This window comes from Tenrec ecaudatus, chromosome 1, assembly GCF_050624435.1.
Source record: "Tenrec ecaudatus isolate mTenEca1 chromosome 1, mTenEca1.hap1, whole genome shotgun sequence".
NCBI lineage: Eukaryota > Metazoa > Chordata > Mammalia > Afrosoricida > Tenrecidae > Tenrec > Tenrec ecaudatus.
This window is the reverse complement of record NC_134530.1, coordinates 252215185-252235025: the sequence shown is the minus strand read 5'-3', so window position 1 is coordinate 252235025 and position 19841 is coordinate 252215185. Positions and strand designations below refer to the sequence as shown.

At 39.8% G+C, this 19841-nt stretch overlaps 2 protein-coding genes across 2 annotated transcripts in view; one reads left to right on the top strand and one right to left on the bottom strand.

The window, feature by feature from the left end:
* The window catches only part of ADSS2 (adenylosuccinate synthase 2), a 53533-nt gene extending 48996 nt beyond the window's left edge, over nt 1–4537 (top strand). The window contains exons 12-13 of the mRNA XM_075531250.1: nt 1601–1750; nt 3635–4537. Coding sequence (XP_075387365.1) covers nt 1601–1750; nt 3635–3687 — 203 coding nt within the window. The 3' untranslated portion in view covers nt 3688–4537. The remainder of the gene's footprint in view (nt 1–1600; nt 1751–3634) is intronic.
* Nucleotides 4538–9650: 5113 nt separating this feature from the next.
* SPMIP3 (sperm microtubule inner protein 3) lies at nt 9651–19587 on the bottom strand. Its single transcript, XM_075542680.1, has 3 exons — nt 19493–19587; nt 13453–13529; nt 9651–9721 (listed from the first exon to the last, which is right to left on the bottom strand). Exons 1-3 carry the CDS (start codon nt 19585–19587, stop codon nt 9651–9653), a joined length of 243 nt encoding a protein of 80 aa, XP_075398795.1.
* Between the last annotated feature and the right edge of the window lie 254 nt (nt 19588–19841).

Genomic DNA, 19841 nt, shown 5'->3' with positions numbered 1-19841 from the left:
AGCGAGATGTTACACCTCACTGGGGTATGTCTGACCTGTGTATAAGCCGAACCCGTTTTTTTTGTGCAGAAAAACTTGGCTTATACATGAGTATATACGGTAGTTAGTTTTTCTGGCTTTTGATTTGTGTAATTTAGCCCTGGGACTGGTTATCTGACTTCTTGGTCCTTTGCTATAGCAGATAAGATTTGGCTCTCTGACTTTCACACTTTGTCTTAAACTTGTGATGAAGCACCGTTAAACTTTCAGTGTGTTTCTCTACAAGTGTGGAGTGTCGCAAAAGCCATGCAGTTCCAATCTTCTGTTGTTCTTCTCAATGCCTGCGATACTGCCAGAGTGAGTAAATGAGTGCCGCGCACTGACAAGGTGCTTGGTAGCTAAAAAGCTAGCTGTTCTAAGGGCTCGTGGGCAGGCAGGCCTGGCAGTCTACTGTCAAAAATGAAGCCATCGAAAACTGGAGCGCAGTTCTCCTCTGACACGTGTCTGGTCACCGGAGTCAGAATTGACTTAGCCATAGCTGATGGTGCTTTGACTTCCATCAGCATGGCCTCCCGGCTCCTCACTCAGGGAGGCTGTTAAAATTGCACAGCATGCCAGGGGCCTTTCTGTACTTGCTTCCAGCTGGAGCTGGTCAGTGTCCAGCTCTACAACCTTTCTATAGAAAGGTCATCTCCCTTAGACAGTTATGGCCCCAACTGCCTTTAAATTGTGCTTCCTGGGGAAATGGACTCTAACAGGGAGATTTGCAGACAGGAAGTTTGTTGGTGAGTATTCTGAGCAACAGTATCTTTGAACGAGTGATAGAAGTTGTTGGACTACAATGTAGTTACAATAAAAGCCATCCGATGCTCCCATGGGGACTCTGGAAGCAGGTGGCACTGAGTTGCCCTGAATTAAGGTGAATGCCAGGTCCTTTGTCTCCTCGTGCTCATATTGGCTGTGGACTGCTACAAGAAGCCGAGCTCTCTAGCGTGGGACAGTCGGGAAGATGCGAGGCTGTAAGTAGACAGCAGTAGTGCTTCCAGGGGATGCGTGCTGCAGCTTGCAGAGGGAGATCTGGGCGGCCATATACTTGTTCTAGTCAAAGGTCTGGTTTTTATTTCTATTTTAATTTTAGTTTTGATTTGGGAGTACAGAAAGAAGAGTTAGGTGGAGCAGTGAAGAAAATTTCCAGCTATGCTTTTGTACGCAGCCATAAAAGCATATGTTTTTTTAGATTAACGGTGTGCTAGCCTTTCTGTGAAGTTGGTAATATAGTTTTCTCCAATAACTTACCCATAATTCAGAATCTAAAACTCCAAATATTTCGAGTTTTTGTAAAATTCGACACCAAAACTCCTTTGACAGGAAAACCTATCTTACACTATTGTTAGAGCTACATGATCTTTATACCGAAACACTGAAAACCCAGTGTGTAGATATTACTTCAGATGCCATGTTTTGTTTTGCCTTTCTAAAATCAGAAAAGTTGTAAATATATTTGGTGCCAAGGATTTTCATGAGAATAGGAACCTGTGATATATTTTAAAAGCAAAAGCAAAAATTTTTTTATAATAGACATTGTGTACAATGAGCAAATATGCTTACTCTTTATTTTCAGCAAACCAAGAAGTCTTAAATAAAGTTGAAGTTCAGTATAAGACTCTCCCAGGATGGAACACAGACATATCAAATGCAAGGACATTTACAGAGCTACCTGTTAATGCACAAAATTATGTTCGCTTCATTGAGGATGAGCTTCAAATTCCAGGTAAATTGAAACATTTAATGCACAATGTAGCTTTACTTTTTCTGTTTTTGACTTAACCTATCATTAGTACATTTAGAGAGTGCTCACAATATGCATGGATGCCTAGGGAGACTTAGAAAATTGTACTCCTTGGCATAAATAAATTATTGCTCATCTTTAAGTAATCCTTCATATGATGAAGATAATAGATTGCTTCTGACACATTTTGGCCCTGTCTTTAGTTTTGTTGGTTTTTCTAGATCTAAGACATTCATACTGATTCCTTTTTTCTTTTAAGAACACACATCCTTTTGTATTATCACCATCACCCAGAGTGGATTTTCATTTGGGGTTAAACAGCCCTGGAGAATAAATGGAGGGGAGTGTCTTGATTAGACATCAGGAAATAATATGTACAGAAAGCAGGAAGTCTCATTTTAAAGAATTGATGAATGTCTTTAAACAACAGCAAACTAAACATAGGTGGCCGGGCATAACCATGTTATGGTTAATAATTAGGTATATTAAGTGTTTCTGACAGATTCCTTTTGTTTCCTCTAATTTTCATGCTGGAAATTTGAAAGACAAGAAAAAGGACATTGGTAGGAGCTGTCTTCCAAATATAATGTTATGGCAGACTAAGTTTACTCAATGGTCATTTCAAACGTGTGTCTGTTTTCTATATTACCAGCGGCCTCTCCCAGCCTGCTGCTCAGTTCAATAAGCTTATCTTCTCACTTTGCTTCTGCACCAGTTTTTAAAACATAAGCTTCAATGAGGCTAGCAGTGGCTTCTGTAAAGTATCCCGGTTCCTGATTACGCGAGAATAATCTAAAACCATAGGATACAGATGATTAGAGAGTCCCACGGGCTAGTCCAGTGGCAATTCTGAAGACTGTACAATGTCAAATAATACTCTTGTCTAGTGTGACCGGAGCATGGGCACAGGTATAGATGAGAGATGGGGGCTCATGACATCCGGAATCCAGGAACAGGAGTGGGAATGGCGATACCAGAAGGATAGGGGAAGTGGGGGTGGGGGGAGAAAAGGGGAACCGATTGCAGTGGTGGACACACAGCCATACTCTCCTCTCCAGGGGGAAGAACAACTGAAAACATGGGGAAGGGAGACAGTGGTTGGTGTAAGATATGAAATTAATAATTTATAGTCTGTCAAGGGGATATGAGGGGGGGAAGAGGAGCTGATACCAAGGGCTCAATAGAAAGTAAATGCCTAGAAAAGAATGAAGGCAAACATGTACAGTACACGCCTGATGCAATCCATGTTTGGATTGTAACAAGAGTTGTAAGAGTCCCCAATAAAATGATCTTTTAATAATAATAATATGCTCTTCTGTATATATAGGGTTGTTATGAGTCAGTTGTCAGTTGTTATGGTTTCTTGGTTTATGTATTTCTACTTCTGAGATGTAAAAGTTACAAGGACACTTCAGTACCATCTTCCCCACCCCTGAGTTATCTGAAACTTTATTAATGTTTAAGTCTCTGCTAATTTCAGCCAATACAGTATTGTCCTTATTAGGAATTAAGAAATTGTAGATACCATGAAATTAAATCGGGTAACTATCCTGTGCTATATATATCTTAACTACTTATTCTACTTAGTGTGGAGAAAACTCCAATGCCACCGCGTCAACGCTAACTCATAGCCAACTCACAGGACAGGGTAGAACTAGTGCTGTCAGTGTTTATGGGAGTAGATGGCGCTTTCTCCTTCTGAGCAGGTGGTTTTGAACTGTTGACCCTGTGGATCCCAGCCAAATGAATAACCACTACACCGCTATGGCTCCTTCGCATGGAGAGAGAATTTAAATGGTGATGTCTTAATCCCAAAGATTGGACATTATAAATGAACTTACACTTGTTTTTTTGTTTGTTTTCCAGTTAAGTGGATCGGTGTAGGTAAATCCAGAGAGTCTATGATTCAACTCTTTTAAGGATTCTCAGTGACGCAAGAAACACTCCTTGAGAGAGGGGGGGAAATAACTTTGGTAAACATTTCATTTATGGCCTGCAAATTCCAGAATAAAGACACTGAAGTGAGTTGTCCGCTGTGCAGTTGTTTCCAGTCTTGTAGGATGGATGCTGTCATGGAAGTGAACTCTGGCATATCCCAGGGTCAGCTTTCCTCAGCCAGCATCATTGTCGAGTCCTCTGTTGCTCCTGCTGCTCATGGTGCCACGTTTCCTGTCATGTGTAGTCACAGCATAGTTCATATTTGAAATCTCAAAGTTATTTTCAATGTAGTGTTTAATTATTGGCATTTGTGTGTTCTTAAGTTTTACTTTTATATGGTAATTACAATGACTGCAGTTTTGCACAAATATTTTTACATTCTGATCATTCAATTCTGTCAGTATAAGTTTTGCTTTTAGGAAACATTATTAAAGGACAGGGTTCTGTTAATTTTTTTAACCCCTCCTGAGGGTTCTGTTGATTTTTGTAGTGCTGTAAATTCTGTTCAAATTGTGAACTTATTTTCTGGTGAGACCATTGCAAAATTGACCTTCGAGCAGGGGAGGGGGTACCATCCTTTAATGTGTACAGAATACAGAACTTAGTTCTCTCTGTAAATTATTTAATACACTGAACATTTAATTCTGTGTTCAAAAAGTGTTCTGCAAAACATCTGTCTTTTTTCCCCCTCCAAAAAATGTCTTAATGTTATTTTTTTAAGTCATAAAAAGATCAACTGTGATATTTGCTAGATTTTCCCTTAATTTTGGATAGCATTGTTTGTCTCTCCTTTATTTTACCATTATTCCTGAACACATTGGATTAGTTTTTCATTATGCCTGCTCACCTGCCTATAAAATCATCTGTAAATGTCCAAATGAACCTAAATTGTTTATTAATGTTGATCATGCCTTTTATATCTCCCCCTTGGGCAGGGGGAGGCATTTTTTTTACCATTAGGCATAACATGTTGTGTGGTAGGTTATCCTTCAATGAAATGTTTAAATTAGGAGCCACTTAAATTTATTTTATTATACCATCGATAGCTGATTAAAAAGAACCAAATATTTCTAGTACACTTGTGTATTGTGTATTTATTCTCATAAGAAAAGTAACGTTTAATAATACTGCCATGTGAAGGATCCTTGGGTGTGAGGATAAAGGGAAGAATGACAAAAAACAATCTTGGTGAGATCTTTCATTTTTCACTGGACTTCATTTTATTAATACGTGGTCCAAGACAATTCTAAATTGACAGCAGTCTTGTTGAACTCAAATAAAAAATATAACTCAGATGAACTTACAAATTAACTCTGCGCAGTAATACCTTGTAGAGAAAAATAAAATAGATTCTGATGAAAACAAATGAGATTTTTTCTTCTTACTCTTTCCTCTCCCTACTTGAACTTTAGATTAGTTACCCAAAACAGAAGTTAACAAGAGTGCTTTTTAAAAAGGTTTACATTCTTTTTGGCTTATTAGCATTGGATTGTTGATACTGTCATTATTGTATTTTTTAATTAATGGCGTACAACAGCAGTTCTCAACTTGTGGGTCCCGACCCCTCTGGGGGGGGTCGAACAACCCTCTCACAGGGGTTGCCTAAGACCATCGGAAAAAACTTATTTCCCATTGTCTTAGGAACCAAGACACCGCTACCCGTCTCCAGGCGGGTCCGCCCACATGAAGATCCTCCCACATACGAGTACCTGAGCTGAAGACTGTTACCCATGCTACACGACAAAATTTCATTTCACAATATATAATTATATATTGTTTTTGTGATTAGTCACCATGCTTTAATTATGTTCAATTTATAGCAATGACAATACATCCTGCATATCAGATATTTACATGATGATTCATAACAGTAGCAAAATGAAAGTTATGAAATAGCAACAAAAATAATTTTATGGTTGGGGGATCACCACAACATGAACTGTATTAAAGGGTCGCGGCATTAGGAATGTTGAGAACCACTAGCTTAGAAGCAGATATAAAGAATCCATTCTCGGAGACTTTTAAAACAGTATTCCCTGTTTTTTAAAGACAAGCACTTTGCTCATTAGATTGGTAAGAGAGGTTTGGTTCTTCAGATATAGTTCAATCTTTTCATAGATTATTCCATTTACATCATTTTTTATTGAGCCAGTACGTCTGTTAGGTCTGCAAGGCACTGATAGGTGTGCAACAAGTTGGCAGGTTTCCTGAGAAGTAGTGGGGTCGCCATTTTAGATCGTACACTGGTGGAAAAATGCAGGGTACTGTGGGGAAAAAAATCTAACAATTTTTAAAAAGGTCAGAGAAAACCTTTAGGAAAGGTAACATTTAAACTGAGCTCAAACAGAAGAGTTGCCAGACACGGGTAAAACACAAAGGTCAACTGCTGGGAGGAAAGTTAGAAGTTGGGATGTCGGAGAAACAGAAGGGGCAAGGGACTCATGGAGCGGATGATATTGGTGACTTGGAGGAAATCTTAAGACTAAGCAAACAACCATAACTTTTTATATGAAGGGATTCTAAATAAAAACATGCTTATAAATGCACATGTTGATATAGACTTAGAAAACGCAATGACAAAAAAATAGCTAACATTTTTAAATGTGCACTATAATTTGGAAATTTACTACGAGACCTGGATAACAGAACAAAATATTGTAATATGGAGAGGCCCTACTTGGTATTTATTTTTAGAGATAGGCTAAAGTAGGAGTGTCAGTTCTTCACAGATTAGTACATGAATTTAAAGCTATTCCCATCAGATCATCCAAGGGTTCTTTGTTACCAGATAAAATTATACTGACACTTAGAGTACGTTTGTCCCACAAGAGGTTAAAACTACAATCAAAATAATGTAGTTATAGTGTGAGAAAGAACAAGTGCATGAGGGCAGTTGAATTGGCATTCCAGAACTAGGTGCCTGTGTGTGTGGAAACTTCATGCGTGTTCAACATAGCATTTCATTTCAGTTGGAAAGCGAGGCATTAAAGTAAAAACAGGATGACAGCACAACTATTGAGAGGAAACAGTCTCAGAACACAAAATAATGCATATAAGATAGAATGAAAACTAAATTATAAAAATTTTAACAGGAAAGTGATACGGGAAAATTGGAGGGAATATATTCTTTTAAAATAAAACCTTTTATTGGCACATCATATTGTTGAATTATTCAATCATATTAAGAATCGTACAGTTATCACCACAACCAATTTCAGAACAGATTCTGGTTAGCTTCCCATTCCTTCCCATCCTCCCATGCCATGATTACCATATGTACTCGAGGATAAGCTGACCCGAGTATCAGCCGAGGCACCTAATTTTACCACAAAAACTGCATTAAAAATGTGCTGAAAAACTCGACTTATAATCGAGTATATACAGTAATCCCTATAGATTTACCTAGCCTGGGTTTCATATACAGAAAATCATACAAAACAGATGGGAAACATGCACACACACATCCCACCACCCAAAACAAAAACCCCCGACAACAATGGCTAGACGACACAGAAAAACCTCAATCTAAATGCAGAAAATACTAAAAAGTGAAACTTTAAAATGGGTCAAGAGATAACACATGGCATATGATAAAGTTTTTTACAGTTGGACACAATTTGGAATAGAAGAATGGAGGAAGAAAGTTTTTGAACTGTGCTCATGAAGTTGCACATGAGAGTCCAAAAGTACTGCTCGTAGGGTTCCAATTCATGCGTACATCGGTTTGTTTCGCATAAAATGTGCTTAAGCATGTCTGCCATCGGCGGATGGTTCAATAAAGTGCTAGAGCTTCAAAAAGTTTGTGGGAAATTAAAACAAAGGAATTGTTCCACAGATGTTTTGAAGCCCCTCATACACTTGTCTTAAACACGTTAGAATACCAACAAAGAAAAGAATACTTTTTTATGTCATGAAAAACAAATTTTTTTCAGTTAAGCCCTAATTATGAGTAGAGTCTTAACTCAAGTGAACATCTTCTCATTGAAGCTTTGCATTAAATTGAGGGGAATGTTGTTCCACATAAAACGATTTAGGTCAGCAGTTCTCAACCTGTGGGTCGAGACCCCTTTGGGGATCTAACGACCCATTCGCAGGGGTCACCTGATTCGTAACAGTAGCAAAATTACAGTTATAAAGTAGCAATGAAAGTAATGTTATGGTTGGGGATCGCAGCACGAGAGGAACGGGATGAAAGGGTCGCGGCATGAGGAAGGTTGAGAGGCACTGGGTTAGAGGGATAAAGCATTCCAAGGATGGTCTGGGCGACCTCAGAGATGGAAGACCTACTTCGATGAATGAAAAGACTGTGGCTTAAGTCCAGAAACTGGTGAACGAAGACTTGAATTGATATGGCTGCACTAGCTGCTGAAGTCAGGGTATTACATGGCGTGATGGTTTTAACCTTAAGCAAACACAACATTGGGGGCAGATAAGTGCCAAAAGCATTGAATGAACATCAGGAAGCTCGAAGAGCTGACCTTTCTATTAGTCTTTTAAGACAATCTTATGGAAGGGATCTGAAGTTGGGGACAAGTCTTGAATTTCCCAACATGATCCAGAAACTGAGGTCTAATCAGAAAAAACTTTTGAGAGAATTGCCTGGGTCAGTTAAGTTCAAAGCAGAGAGGTTAGCTCAGAATGTTATGGCATCTGGTTTTTGTGAGTCCGAGCAGCAACCTTGAGAGGGTTCTAAAGGACACTATGTTGATCACAGGTGTTCATGAAGTTCTTAGGTGATGGAGAACTACCTTCTTGGGAAAAAGGCCCGGAGAGTTGCACTGAGGAATTTTCCCATCACAACACTACACCTGCAAGGGCTGGCCTATGTTGGGAAGCCTTACTCCACCCAACCTAATCGTTGAGCGTTTACCATTGACACCACACAGGGACTCCTTATCAGATATATAAATTGTAACTCTTTCCTTCCAGTCTGTGGCTTGTCATTCATTGTTTAACTGTGCCTTTCATTGTATCCTTTTTTTTAATCCAGGTTATAGATTGTTTTAATGCTGCATCTAAGCAATCTTTGCCTAACTCAACGTCATGGAGATTCTAGCCTATGTTTGATTCTAAACATCTTGTGATTCAGCTCGCACGGTGGCCTCTGATCCATTTTGAGTTGATTTTCCCATCTGAGATAAGAGTCTTGCGTATCATGTTGAATGTGGATACTTCATCGTGCCCGCACCATTGTTGAGAAACTGTCCTCATTTAATTAACGGGCACCTCTGATCTATGTACGTCAACTGCGAGTCAAAAGGTTGGCAGTTCAAACCCAATGAAAGTAAATCAGAAGACTGGTGATCTGTTTCTGATGGTCACACAGCTTTAAAACCCAGCGAAGTGCCATTCTACTCTGCACACGAGGGGCTGCCGTGACGCACAGCCAACTTCACGGCATCTAACAAGAACAAGTCTGGTGCCACGCTGCTTTCAATACCGACGTTTTGTCATGAACCTCGGAGTAGTTAGCGCTCCAAGTTTCTGCTTGTTAAGCTTGTACCCTACTTTACAAAACCCCTCAATGGTTTCAAATGGTCGTTTCGTGGGTTCTCTCTCGATTAAATATTGTCTGCAAATCGAGCTTCACTATATCTTTGCCCAGTTGGAGTCCAACAGGGAATCTAATTTAAGGAGATATAATGATACTCGTGCCTGGTCCACAAATGAAACTGATTACAAGACAGTTTGCCAGCCCCAGCAGCGAGTCTGCGAGTGGGTTCAGGAAAGATAACAAGCCTTCTAATGCTGGGTCTTGATTCTTTTAGATAGACTAACCAGTTTAATTTGAAGATCATTTTCAATATGTAAAGATTTTAGGATAGTAGGCCAGCTACAATTATCTTAGTCTAAAAGAATCATTTAGGAATGCCAAGTGTTACTTTGTTTGAATGCTATGGTTACTTTAGTTTGAAAACATTTTCTCTGAGAGTCACATTTCTCTTCAGTAATACTCTGACCATGAGTTAAATGGTCCAGGAGTTGATGATACCGGGCTTAATCGCTGGTTCCAATCTGGAATGAAAAATAAATTGTGACTTACTTTAAGAAAAATTATTCTTAAATTTTAATACATTGTCATTTGAACAACAATCATGCCCAGTAACAAAATAATGTATGGGACTTAATACAAAGGAATCCGTTTCAAACATGTGGGATTTTATGTATTTGGTTCAGACTCTGATTGAGAGGCATATTTTTTAAGTCTACCAAGTTTGAATAAAATAAAATATGTAAATTTGCATATTGATACCCTAGTTCCAGAGCTTAGCCCTTTAAATTCTGTATTATCGAGGGGAAACTTTGGATCATTTAATACCAAATCACAGCTGTTCCCATTCATACTCATTGGAATTCTCTTGTCTTACTAACCTCTTAGTCCTAAATCATGATCAGAACTGACTTTCTTAAGGCCAGGGCTCGAGGAGGGCGAGGAACACAGTAACTGTTACATTTTGCTCTCAGCTCAATAAACTAACCACTTTAATGTTTCGATGATAGCCTTCTAACAAGAACTTCATTACATGCGGTGCTGGCACCATAGGTATTTTATTTATATTAACTCACATTTTAGCAAGTCTCAGATCTATGTTATTATAACCTTCTCAAAGGAATTAAGTTGCCCAATTTCACACAGTTTGTAAGAGGTGGAACCCATATTTGACCCCCTATTTAGCTGGCTCTTAACAATCCCTAGTTTTTTTTCACTGTTCTGTGCCACTTTCCAGATCAGTCCACCAGGAGATCCTTGGTGTAGATTATATTGGCGATATCTGGATATTAAAAAAAAAAACTCTTCAAGATTCTAATAATGTACTGGGTCGCTATGAGTTGAAATCTACTCAATGGTAGTGAGTTTTTTGGTTTGGAGATTAAGAACATTTCCTTACCAGCACTACAATGGCCTCCTGACTTCCATAATTCAACATTTCCCTCACTCTACTTCCTTCCCTATCCCCTTTTCTTTTTCCCGTTACAGAGTCATCTTTCCAAGATCCAATTTTAATCACGTCACCGTATCCCTCCCCTTATATTTCTCAACTATTTTCCATTAGTCACGGGCTAGAGGCCAAAATCCTAAACCTGACCCGTAGTTCTTGTTCTAACCTTTACCACCTGCCAGCCACATTCTGACCATGATCCCTCTTGATTTCTTTGCTTCCCGAACACTCCTCATTTAGATCCTCAAATATCCGACGGTCCCTTTCACGGCAGGGCCATGGGCCATGCTGCATCTTCTGTACCGGTTAACTTCTGATTCATACTTCAGCACCTCTCTCGTTATTTCCTCAGGGACACTGTCTCTGACATCCTATTATACAGTCCTGTAACACCACAGGTTTGGCAAATGATTAAGCACTGGACTAACTGAAAGATTCGTGGTTCGAAACTACCCAGAGGCACCTCAGAGATAAGATCTGCTGATCTGCTTCTGAAGCATCTTGGAAACTGTGGAGCCCTTTACTCTGCACAGTTGAGGCTGCCACGAGTTGACAGTAAGTAACTGACAAATAACTTGTGCGTCACATCTGTTTATGACAGCTGGACTTTTGTCTGTTCTCTAACGGATTCCACCATCGAAACTCCTTGAATATAGAGACCATGTGTCTGATTTTGCCTCATGTATCATTGCTAAAACCTAGCATACTGATTGGCATAGAATAATTTCTCAGTTTATTTCCCGAAGGAATGAGTATGAATGAATGAGATTCTACACAATCGACAATTGATGTCACTTCCAAAATAAGTGTGGGATCCATTTCTTCATTTTCCTCTATTGTCTTGATCCAAGACACCGTCATCTCTGGTCTAAACTACTGAATAGACTCCTCACTGGTGTTCATGTGTTCTCTCTTATCCCTCTCCAAACTACTGTATTAAATGCATCCTGAGTGATCTTTAAAAATATAAGTACTATGTGTTCTGTTAAAAGATTTGTAATGTCTTCCCATTGTTCTTAGAACACTGTCCAGTCACCTTACCCTTCTCACTAGCTCTACTGGCCTCCTTTCCTTTCTCAAAGATGCCCAGCCCTTTCCTGCTCTCAGATTTGTGTACTTCCTGTTTCTTTTACTGAAATGCTGTTTAAGTGACACATTCTTCTTTTTCAGGACCCAACTGAAATGTCATGTTGTATACAGGTTTTCCTTTAAAGTAGGTCTGCTTAATTACACTATTTATTTCCCCTATAAGTAGCTCTATCTTTCTATCTATCTATCTATCTATCTACCTACCTACCTACCTAAACTTTACTGGGCTATGCTATTAATTTCCCACCCAAATGTTAGGTCCATAGAAGCAGGGATTAATTTTATTCTGTCTCCCCAGTGTTTAGTTCATAATGGGTACAAAATAAATGACTAAATCGGACTGTGGTTGTCAGCCTCCAAGATGATTCCCAATGATTCTAACCACCTGGTTTGCATGGATTTGTATAATCCGCCTTCCACACTGAATGTGTGTGATGAGTAGCCTATATCTGAAAGGAATCGCTATTTCCATCTTAATCTCTTGGATTAATTCTTTTGAAAGAAGCCATCAAGACACTCGAGTAACCCCCCTGAAAGATCCCTATGGAAAGGCACTGAGACCCCCGAGCAGCAGTCAGCGCTAACACGGCAACCCTATGAGTGACAAACTGGGAAGTGGACATGCAGCCCAGTGAAGCCTTTAGAGAACTGCTAAAAGCCAGGACATGGACGGCTGTGCAATTGGGGGAAGGCAAAGCACTGACCATGTCTTGAACCATTCGTTGCTGTCTAGTCATTTCTGACTCATGGTGATTCATGACCCCCATGTGTGTCACAGTAGAACTTGGGCCCCAGAGAGTGTTCAGTGGCTGCTTTTTAGAGGTAATTCTCCGGGCCTTTCTTCAATAGCATCTGTGGGTGGACTTAAACCTCCAACCTGTAAGTAGCAGTTAGGTACAGGTCACATGGTCAGTGCCCCCCAGATATTGGGATCTGCTGATTTAGACATCCTGTCAATGACAAAATGTGTTCCACTGACTAAAATCCACCATTCCCCGGATTTTCCCCTCCAACTGTCTCACACAAGTGGCAGCGTAGACACATCTACTCCAAAAGGCATTTTGAATTTCTGAAATTAATGTTCAAATAAGAAGCATACCTACTCCTCACTCTCATTATTGAACATTTCACATTTATGACAATAGTGAAAAACTACTCTCTGACTATTTACTTGCAGTAAATGCTGACTTAGGCGGCGATGAGAGTAATGCTGACTGTGTGGTTAAAAATCAAGGTTATGCGTTAACTTGACCGGCTATGCTTCCCAGTGGGCTGGCAGTTATGTAATAATGTAATTTGGCGTATGCGAAGAGGTAGTCAGACTCCCACACCATACCAATGTTTTGTCTAATCACCATGTTGATAAGTAGAATGGGTCTAATTGCCACAAAATCATTAAAAATAAAGAGTGAGAGGGAGTAAATTCCCTCAATGAAGATTGATGAGTAACTCATTGAAGAGTGGTTAGACTTGAATTTGCCTCCTACTTAGGACATTTATGCATTTCCTTCCTTGCTGTGCTGAATGCAGGTACATAGGACAGGCGGAGGTAGGACTCTGGAAACAATCTTCTACATGCATTCGGTTTCTAGGCGCACACCACCCATTCCAACTTGGCTGGTTCCAAGTATGTGCTGGAATGGAAAGTAGACAAGATGTTGATGTGGGACCCGCACAAGGGTTTTCTCAGAACAGAGAGCCATTGACTTGACTTACCAGTGTTGTAAAAGGGCAGAGAATAGTCTCTTTGATAAGTGGTCTCTTTATACCATGGTTCCACAGGCTTTGAATATCTTCGGAAACAAATATATCGAATGAGAGTTTGTTGGTCTAATTGAGGCCGATAGTTACTTTTTTCCCTGGATGGAATTGTCACGTCTACGAGAGGTCTAAATGAAAGTAGAAATAGCTTGCTAAACACTCAGTAGAAGGAAAGCATTCCATTGTCTGATCTGCTGAAATCCACTCCCTGGCAGTGGACGGGAGGCTAGCAAGACGGTACTGGCGACTCTGCACAGCTACTAGAGCAGCCATCACAAAGTGGTCAGTAGATGCCACAGGGCGTTCAGCGCCGTTTTCCCTTTTAGCATCACTCCTCCCTGCAATGCAAAAACCAGGGAGAGCCATTGGCATCAGACCTTCGACTGGATTTGCCAAGATTTCTCTGGTTCTCTTCCATAGTATCCATTGCTGACAAACATGTCTGGTTCTCTCAAGAGAGCAGTGTTTTCATTTAGTCAAACTAATACCTACACCTGTTTGAAAATCCCTGAACTCCCACCAAGATTGATACACCTTTGGGCCAAAGTAAAGAAGGGCCCAAATGGAATGAAGAAGTGTCTCTACAGGTTTGGCGTGTGTGGGGGAGGGTTGTATAGGTTGCTACAACCTCTTTAACAGTCATCTAAGTAAGTGGATTAAGACCCTTAACATGGGTATACAACACTACAAGAAGGTCAACAAAAAGACAAAGGATGGGGACAGGGCAGACAGTGGGAGGGAATGTGTGAGTTCAAGGTAACAAAAGCAGATACTCTTATAAACACAATCCTGCAATAATGGTCATCTACAAAGAGATGAATGGTACAAACTCAGGTGGAATAAGTGTGGAAGGGAGACTGGGACAATACTAATGATTGTGCACAGGTTTAACAGAGGATATGCCTTTTTGTTTTAATCATGTTATTGGGGGCGCTTGTAGCTCCTATCACAAACCATCCATCCATCCATCCATTGTGTCAAGCACCTTTGTACATATGTTGCCATCATTCTCAAAACATTTCATTTCTACTTGAGCCCTTGGTATCAGCTCATTTCCCCCCTCCCTCACCTTCCCCCTCCCTCATGAACCCTTGATAATTTATAAGTTTCCCTTCACCCACTTTCTGTTGGAGGGGGCTATATGTTGATCATTGTAATCAGTTGCCTCTTTCTCCCTCCATCTTCCCCTTACTCTCCTGGTATCACTACTCTCATTAGTGGTCCTGAGGTGTTGTTTTTTTTTTAATCCTGGATTCCATGTGTTGCCAGCTCTTATCTGTACCCATGTACATGCTCTGGTCTAGCCAGATTTGTAAGGTTGAATCGGGTCATGATAGTGGGGGGTGGGAGCAGGGAAGGAAGCATTAAAGAACTAGAGGAAAGTTGTATGTTTTGTTGGTGATATATTGCACCCTGACTGGCTCATCTCTTCTTTGTGACCCTTCTGTAAGGGGATGTCCAAGTGTCTACAGATGGACTTTGGAGCTCTACTCTGCCCTCCTCCTCCTTCACATTGATATGATTTTTTGTCCTGGATTTTGATGCCTGATACCTGAATCTACCTCAGGATTACACAGGCCGCTATGCTTCTTCCATGAGTCTCTTAGCTTGTTTGTCTTCAAGCCTTTAGGACCCCAGATACTATATATTTCGATAGCTGGGCACCATCAGCTTTCTTCACTCATTTGGTTATGTACCCATTTTGTCTTCAGTGATCATGTCAGGAAGGTGAGCATCACAGAATGCTGGGTTATTAGAACAAAGTGTTCTTGCATTGAGGGACTATTTCAATAAAGGCCCAAAGTCTGCCTGCTGCCTTAATACTTAACATATAAATATATGTACATAGATCTATTTCCCTATTGTTATATGTAAATATATTTACATATGAACATCCCTTATTATACATAAATATATCTAAATATGCACATGCCTGTATTTGGACCTGTATAAATGTGCTTTTTTCCTATAAAGTCCTTTGCCTCTTAGTTCTTTCTCTATTTCCTTTGACTTTCCTCTTGTCCAGAGGAAATTTCTATATGCATATTTACTTATGCTGTAAGTATATCTGTGGATATGGTAGGGTTCAAAGTTATGAAAACTTCATAGACATAACAAAATACCTCGGGGAAATGAGTCATGGGCACTAGAGGCTCAGGACCATGGTTTGGGGGAACACCAAGATCAATTAGAATAATAGTCCACACAAGCAATGTTTTAAATCATACTTCGGCTAACGTCTTGAAAGCTCATAAGCAGCTATCTAAGGTGAAAGTATTGGTCTCTCCCTGCCCAGAGCAAGAAGAGTGAATAAAATGTAAGCTGCATGGAAATGATTAGTGGAACACTTGAAATCAGCCTCTCTGACCTTCAGACTAGAAGATCTAGATGGTGCCTGGCAATCACAGTTAATAGTGAAATGAATGGAATGATCATATTAAAGAGTCCCATATAGAGTGAGAAAAATGTGGAAAAAGCAGAAAATCATTAAAAAAAAAAAAGACCCTTAGCTACCCTCCTATTCAGAAAATGAGTTCAATCATGTGACTTAATTCTAGCTAAATAGTGAGGGTAACAGCCATGCTAGGGAAGCACACACCTTAGAATAATGAACCACTGGAGACCAAAAGGGCAGCATTTGCCCAAGGACAAGGTTCAGAAGGGCTAGGTAAAAGGAGGCCTGGCAACAGGAGACAGGCAAGAAGTGAGATACAGGATGTTTCAATGACATGAAATAAACCACATATGAATTGTTGAATGAAAAATGTATCTGCTCTGTACACAACCACACTCACTTCACAATAAAAAGTTAGGGGGGGGAGGTATAAAGACCAGGCTATGGGATCTAGAAAAGTCCATTCACATGAGGCAGGTTAGCACAGAGCACTGGACTTTGGAAGGGGATCTAGCAAATGAGTTTGGACAAAAGGCCTTGACAGAAGTTTAACTGCTCCGCCTAACTGAGTGAGGAGACATTTGGAGTTTAGAACCTGTCTATATATACCAAAAAGAAATGAATAAACTGTGTATACATGTTATCTTAGCAATTCTAACAATACAATATGTCAACAAAAATGTTGATCAAAGTGTTTTTATGATAAATAACAACCATGTAAAAGAAGACATGAAGAGGATTATCTAGACAATGATATATATCTAGGAATACCATGCTCCCGTGAAAATGATAAAATTTAGGATTTAAAAGGCTCACATATTAAGTTTTTTAGAAAAAATTTCAATTGCATTGCATACTTTACATGGGTATATTACACAGTATGTGAATTATTTTAATAAAGCTGTTACCAAAAAAATAGAAAAAAATATTTCAAATATCCCCTTCTATTTTGGTGATTCAAAGATTTTGCATGGGTGATTTTGTATTTTTTAAGTCTTCTACTGCACTTCTTTTACCTTTAAGAGTGATAAAATCAGCTGCTATGGATGTGGAAAATGTTAATTAGTGACTGGTATTTAGGAGTATTCTGTGCAACCCAAGTAACGGGAATCGTTTTTGCATGATTGTATCATCCTGGCCTTAGCACACTTAGTGAAGTGACTAAACCCATAATCTAGGTCTGTGTGTGGAGGGAGGATGAGGGAGTGATGCTGAGCCTGTTGTGGACAGGCATGGAGAAGCACCGAGGCCATCTACCCTCTATTTGTTCTGATTTCATGCTTAACAGGCACTTGCTGTTGTAGAATGTGTGCCTTGAGAGTGGGTGTACTCTTTTCGCTATAAAAGTATGTCTACTGCCGTCCATAAGACAGCTGTATGAGGAATATTACCAACTTCTTGTGAGCCTAGGTTCTGTGCCACTTATGTGCCACTGACAGTGCTGGCTTCTGAACCACATTCTGCTGGCCACCCGACCAATAACCCTACTTAACTCCTAGCCAGCCTCTCTGCCTTTGTTATGGGTTTTTTGATAGACCCAGAACAGCATTAAGAACTACATTATTTTCTATGTTTTGGGTTTTTTTTTTTAAGCCAGAAGCTTTACAAATTCATAGATTGTCATTTACATTCTGTTTTCCTCTTCAGGCTAATCGTGGACAAGAGGCAGGAAGAGGTCTCTAGTAACTCAGCCATCCTTTGGTGGGAGGACTAATATTGGGTGGAGCACTGGCTGGGTGGAGGGAAGGGCATAGGTAGAGGGGTGTGTGGTAGAGGAAGACTGTCAAGAGTTTACACGGACCATGAGCACCTCTGGAAGTGAGTTCTGTCATTTCCTCTCTTATGTATCCATAGTCCTATGAAAAGTTTAATATGTGGATGTATTTGAGTCAGAAAAGTGGGCGAAGGGAGACATCGGTCAGTGTAAGACATGAAAAAATAATAACAATTTATAAACTATGAAGGGTTCATGGGGGAGGAAGGATGGGGGAGGGAAAAAATGAGAAGCTGATACCAAGGGCTCAAGTAGAGAGAAAATGTTTTGGAGATGATGATGGCAACAGATGTACATACGTGTTTGACACAATGGATGTATGGATGGATTATGATTTTTTTTAAAAAGATGCTTCACTTCTCTGGGCTGCATTCTATTCATCTAATTAAATCAGACAAGCCTGTCAAACGACTTCCAGTTTAATCATCTCTTAAGTATGCACTGTGTTTTGAATTATGCCCCTCCAACATTTATGTTAAAGTCCTAAATGTGAGTGTGACCTTGGAAACAGGGTCTCTGAAAATGTTATCAGTTAATATGAGATGATACTGGAGTAGGATGTCCAGTTTAGATGGTATTCTCTAAAAGGGAAGAGGCGTGCCTAGGCTACCAAAAGCTAGGAGAAATAATCTTCCCTGGTACTGCGGGTGATGCTTTGGGCTGCTAACAGAAAGGTCGGCATTTTGAAACCACCAGCTGCTCTGCAGGAGAAAGGTGAACTGTTCTTCTCCCATAATGAGCTGTTACAGTCTCGGAAACTCCCAGGAGCTGTTCTAGCCTGTCCTATAGGATTGCTATGATTTAGAATGGCAATAATTTTGAATCCAGACTAGAAGTCCCCAGAACTATAAGACTAACATATTTCTGTTCTTATAACCCAGATTAGTGGTACACCTGCTCCTCACTAACTGTCTTGTTATCTGACACTTCACAGTTATGACAATAATGAAAAGCTACTATGGAGTATCTTGCACATTAACAATGTATTTGGCAGTAACAAATACCAAGGTGTGAGGCAAGAGTAGTACTGACTGTAATGGTTAAGGCTGTAAGGTTAAGGCCAATTTGCCTAGGACCTAAGTCTCAGGGGGTTGACAGTCATGTAATGATGTAACTCGGCAAATGATGTAACTCGGCAAATATGTTGTCATACCCCATTTTTACATGACAACCTAATCTTTGGAACCTAACTAACTTCGTTGATAAGTGAGGAATGGGTACACCTTGCTATGGTAGCCCTAGGAAACTAAGGAGCCCTGACTGGTTCAGTGGTTAAGCAGTCGACTGCTAACTGCAAGGCTGACCATTCAAACCCATCTCGTGGCTTCTAGGAGAAAGACCAGCAATCTCTCAAAGACATAGCCTTGGGAACGCTTTGGGGCAGGTTTAGTCAACCAATAGGAACAATCAGGAACAAACTCAGAGTTTAAATTGCTTTAAACCAGAGATACCATGGCTTTTTGAGAGATAATCAAGAATTGACTATCAAAGGTAATTAACAAAAGAGAAATTAATAAAATAATAGACATTGTTATGTGAAGTGCTTACTATATTTTGGATTTTTCATCAATTACTTTATTAAATAACTGATAAGGGAACCGATACTCAGAGTAGAAATGTTTTCATCACCCCTAACAGATACTCAAGGCCCCTTAAGCAATATTTTCCTATACCCCTCTCCCCACTCACCCTGGTAAATACTAATAAGCTTTGTTCTCTATGCATTTGTCTGTGCTACATATATCCTTTTTATATTTTTAACTTATTGTAAACTTGAGAAATTACAAGACAAATCTTGAAAACTAATATTAAAGAACATATTTCACCTGGAAGGTCTTGTCACACTAGAATCAAAATGTATTCTTGCCAACTGCCCCGGATAATAGCCTTGAATGTCCTTTCCTTGATGAACAATGTACATGCTAGTGGAGAAAGCAAGGAGGGGAGAAAGAAGCAATTATTACAATATGTTTTTTAGGAAGAATCCTTCATTGCCATTGATTGATTGACTCATGGTGACCCCATGAATGTGCAATAGAACTGTGCTCTATGGGGTTTTCAATGACAGAATTTTGGAATTAGAATACCAGCCAGTAAATTTAGTTGGGATGATGAGTGAGAATCTAGCATTTCACAACCTTTAAACCATTAGGATATTTGATGAAGAACTTTGCA

What these genes read in the sequence shown, in the direction of transcription:
- SPMIP3 (XM_075542680.1), bottom strand. Translation starts at nt 19,587, where the DNA reads ATGTACATTGTTCATCAAGGAAAGGACATTCAAGGCTATTATCCGGGG. An exon ending in AGTGTGACAAGACCTTCCAG is followed by an intron (nt 13,530 to 19,492) that starts GTGAAATATGTT and finishes TTGTTTCCGAAG; the next exon opens with ATATTCAAAGCCTGTGGAAC. An exon ending in TCTGCCCTTTTACAACACTG is followed by an intron (nt 9,722 to 13,452) that starts GTAAGTCAAGTC and finishes TTTTCATTCCAG; the next exon opens with ATTGGAACCAGCGATTAAGC.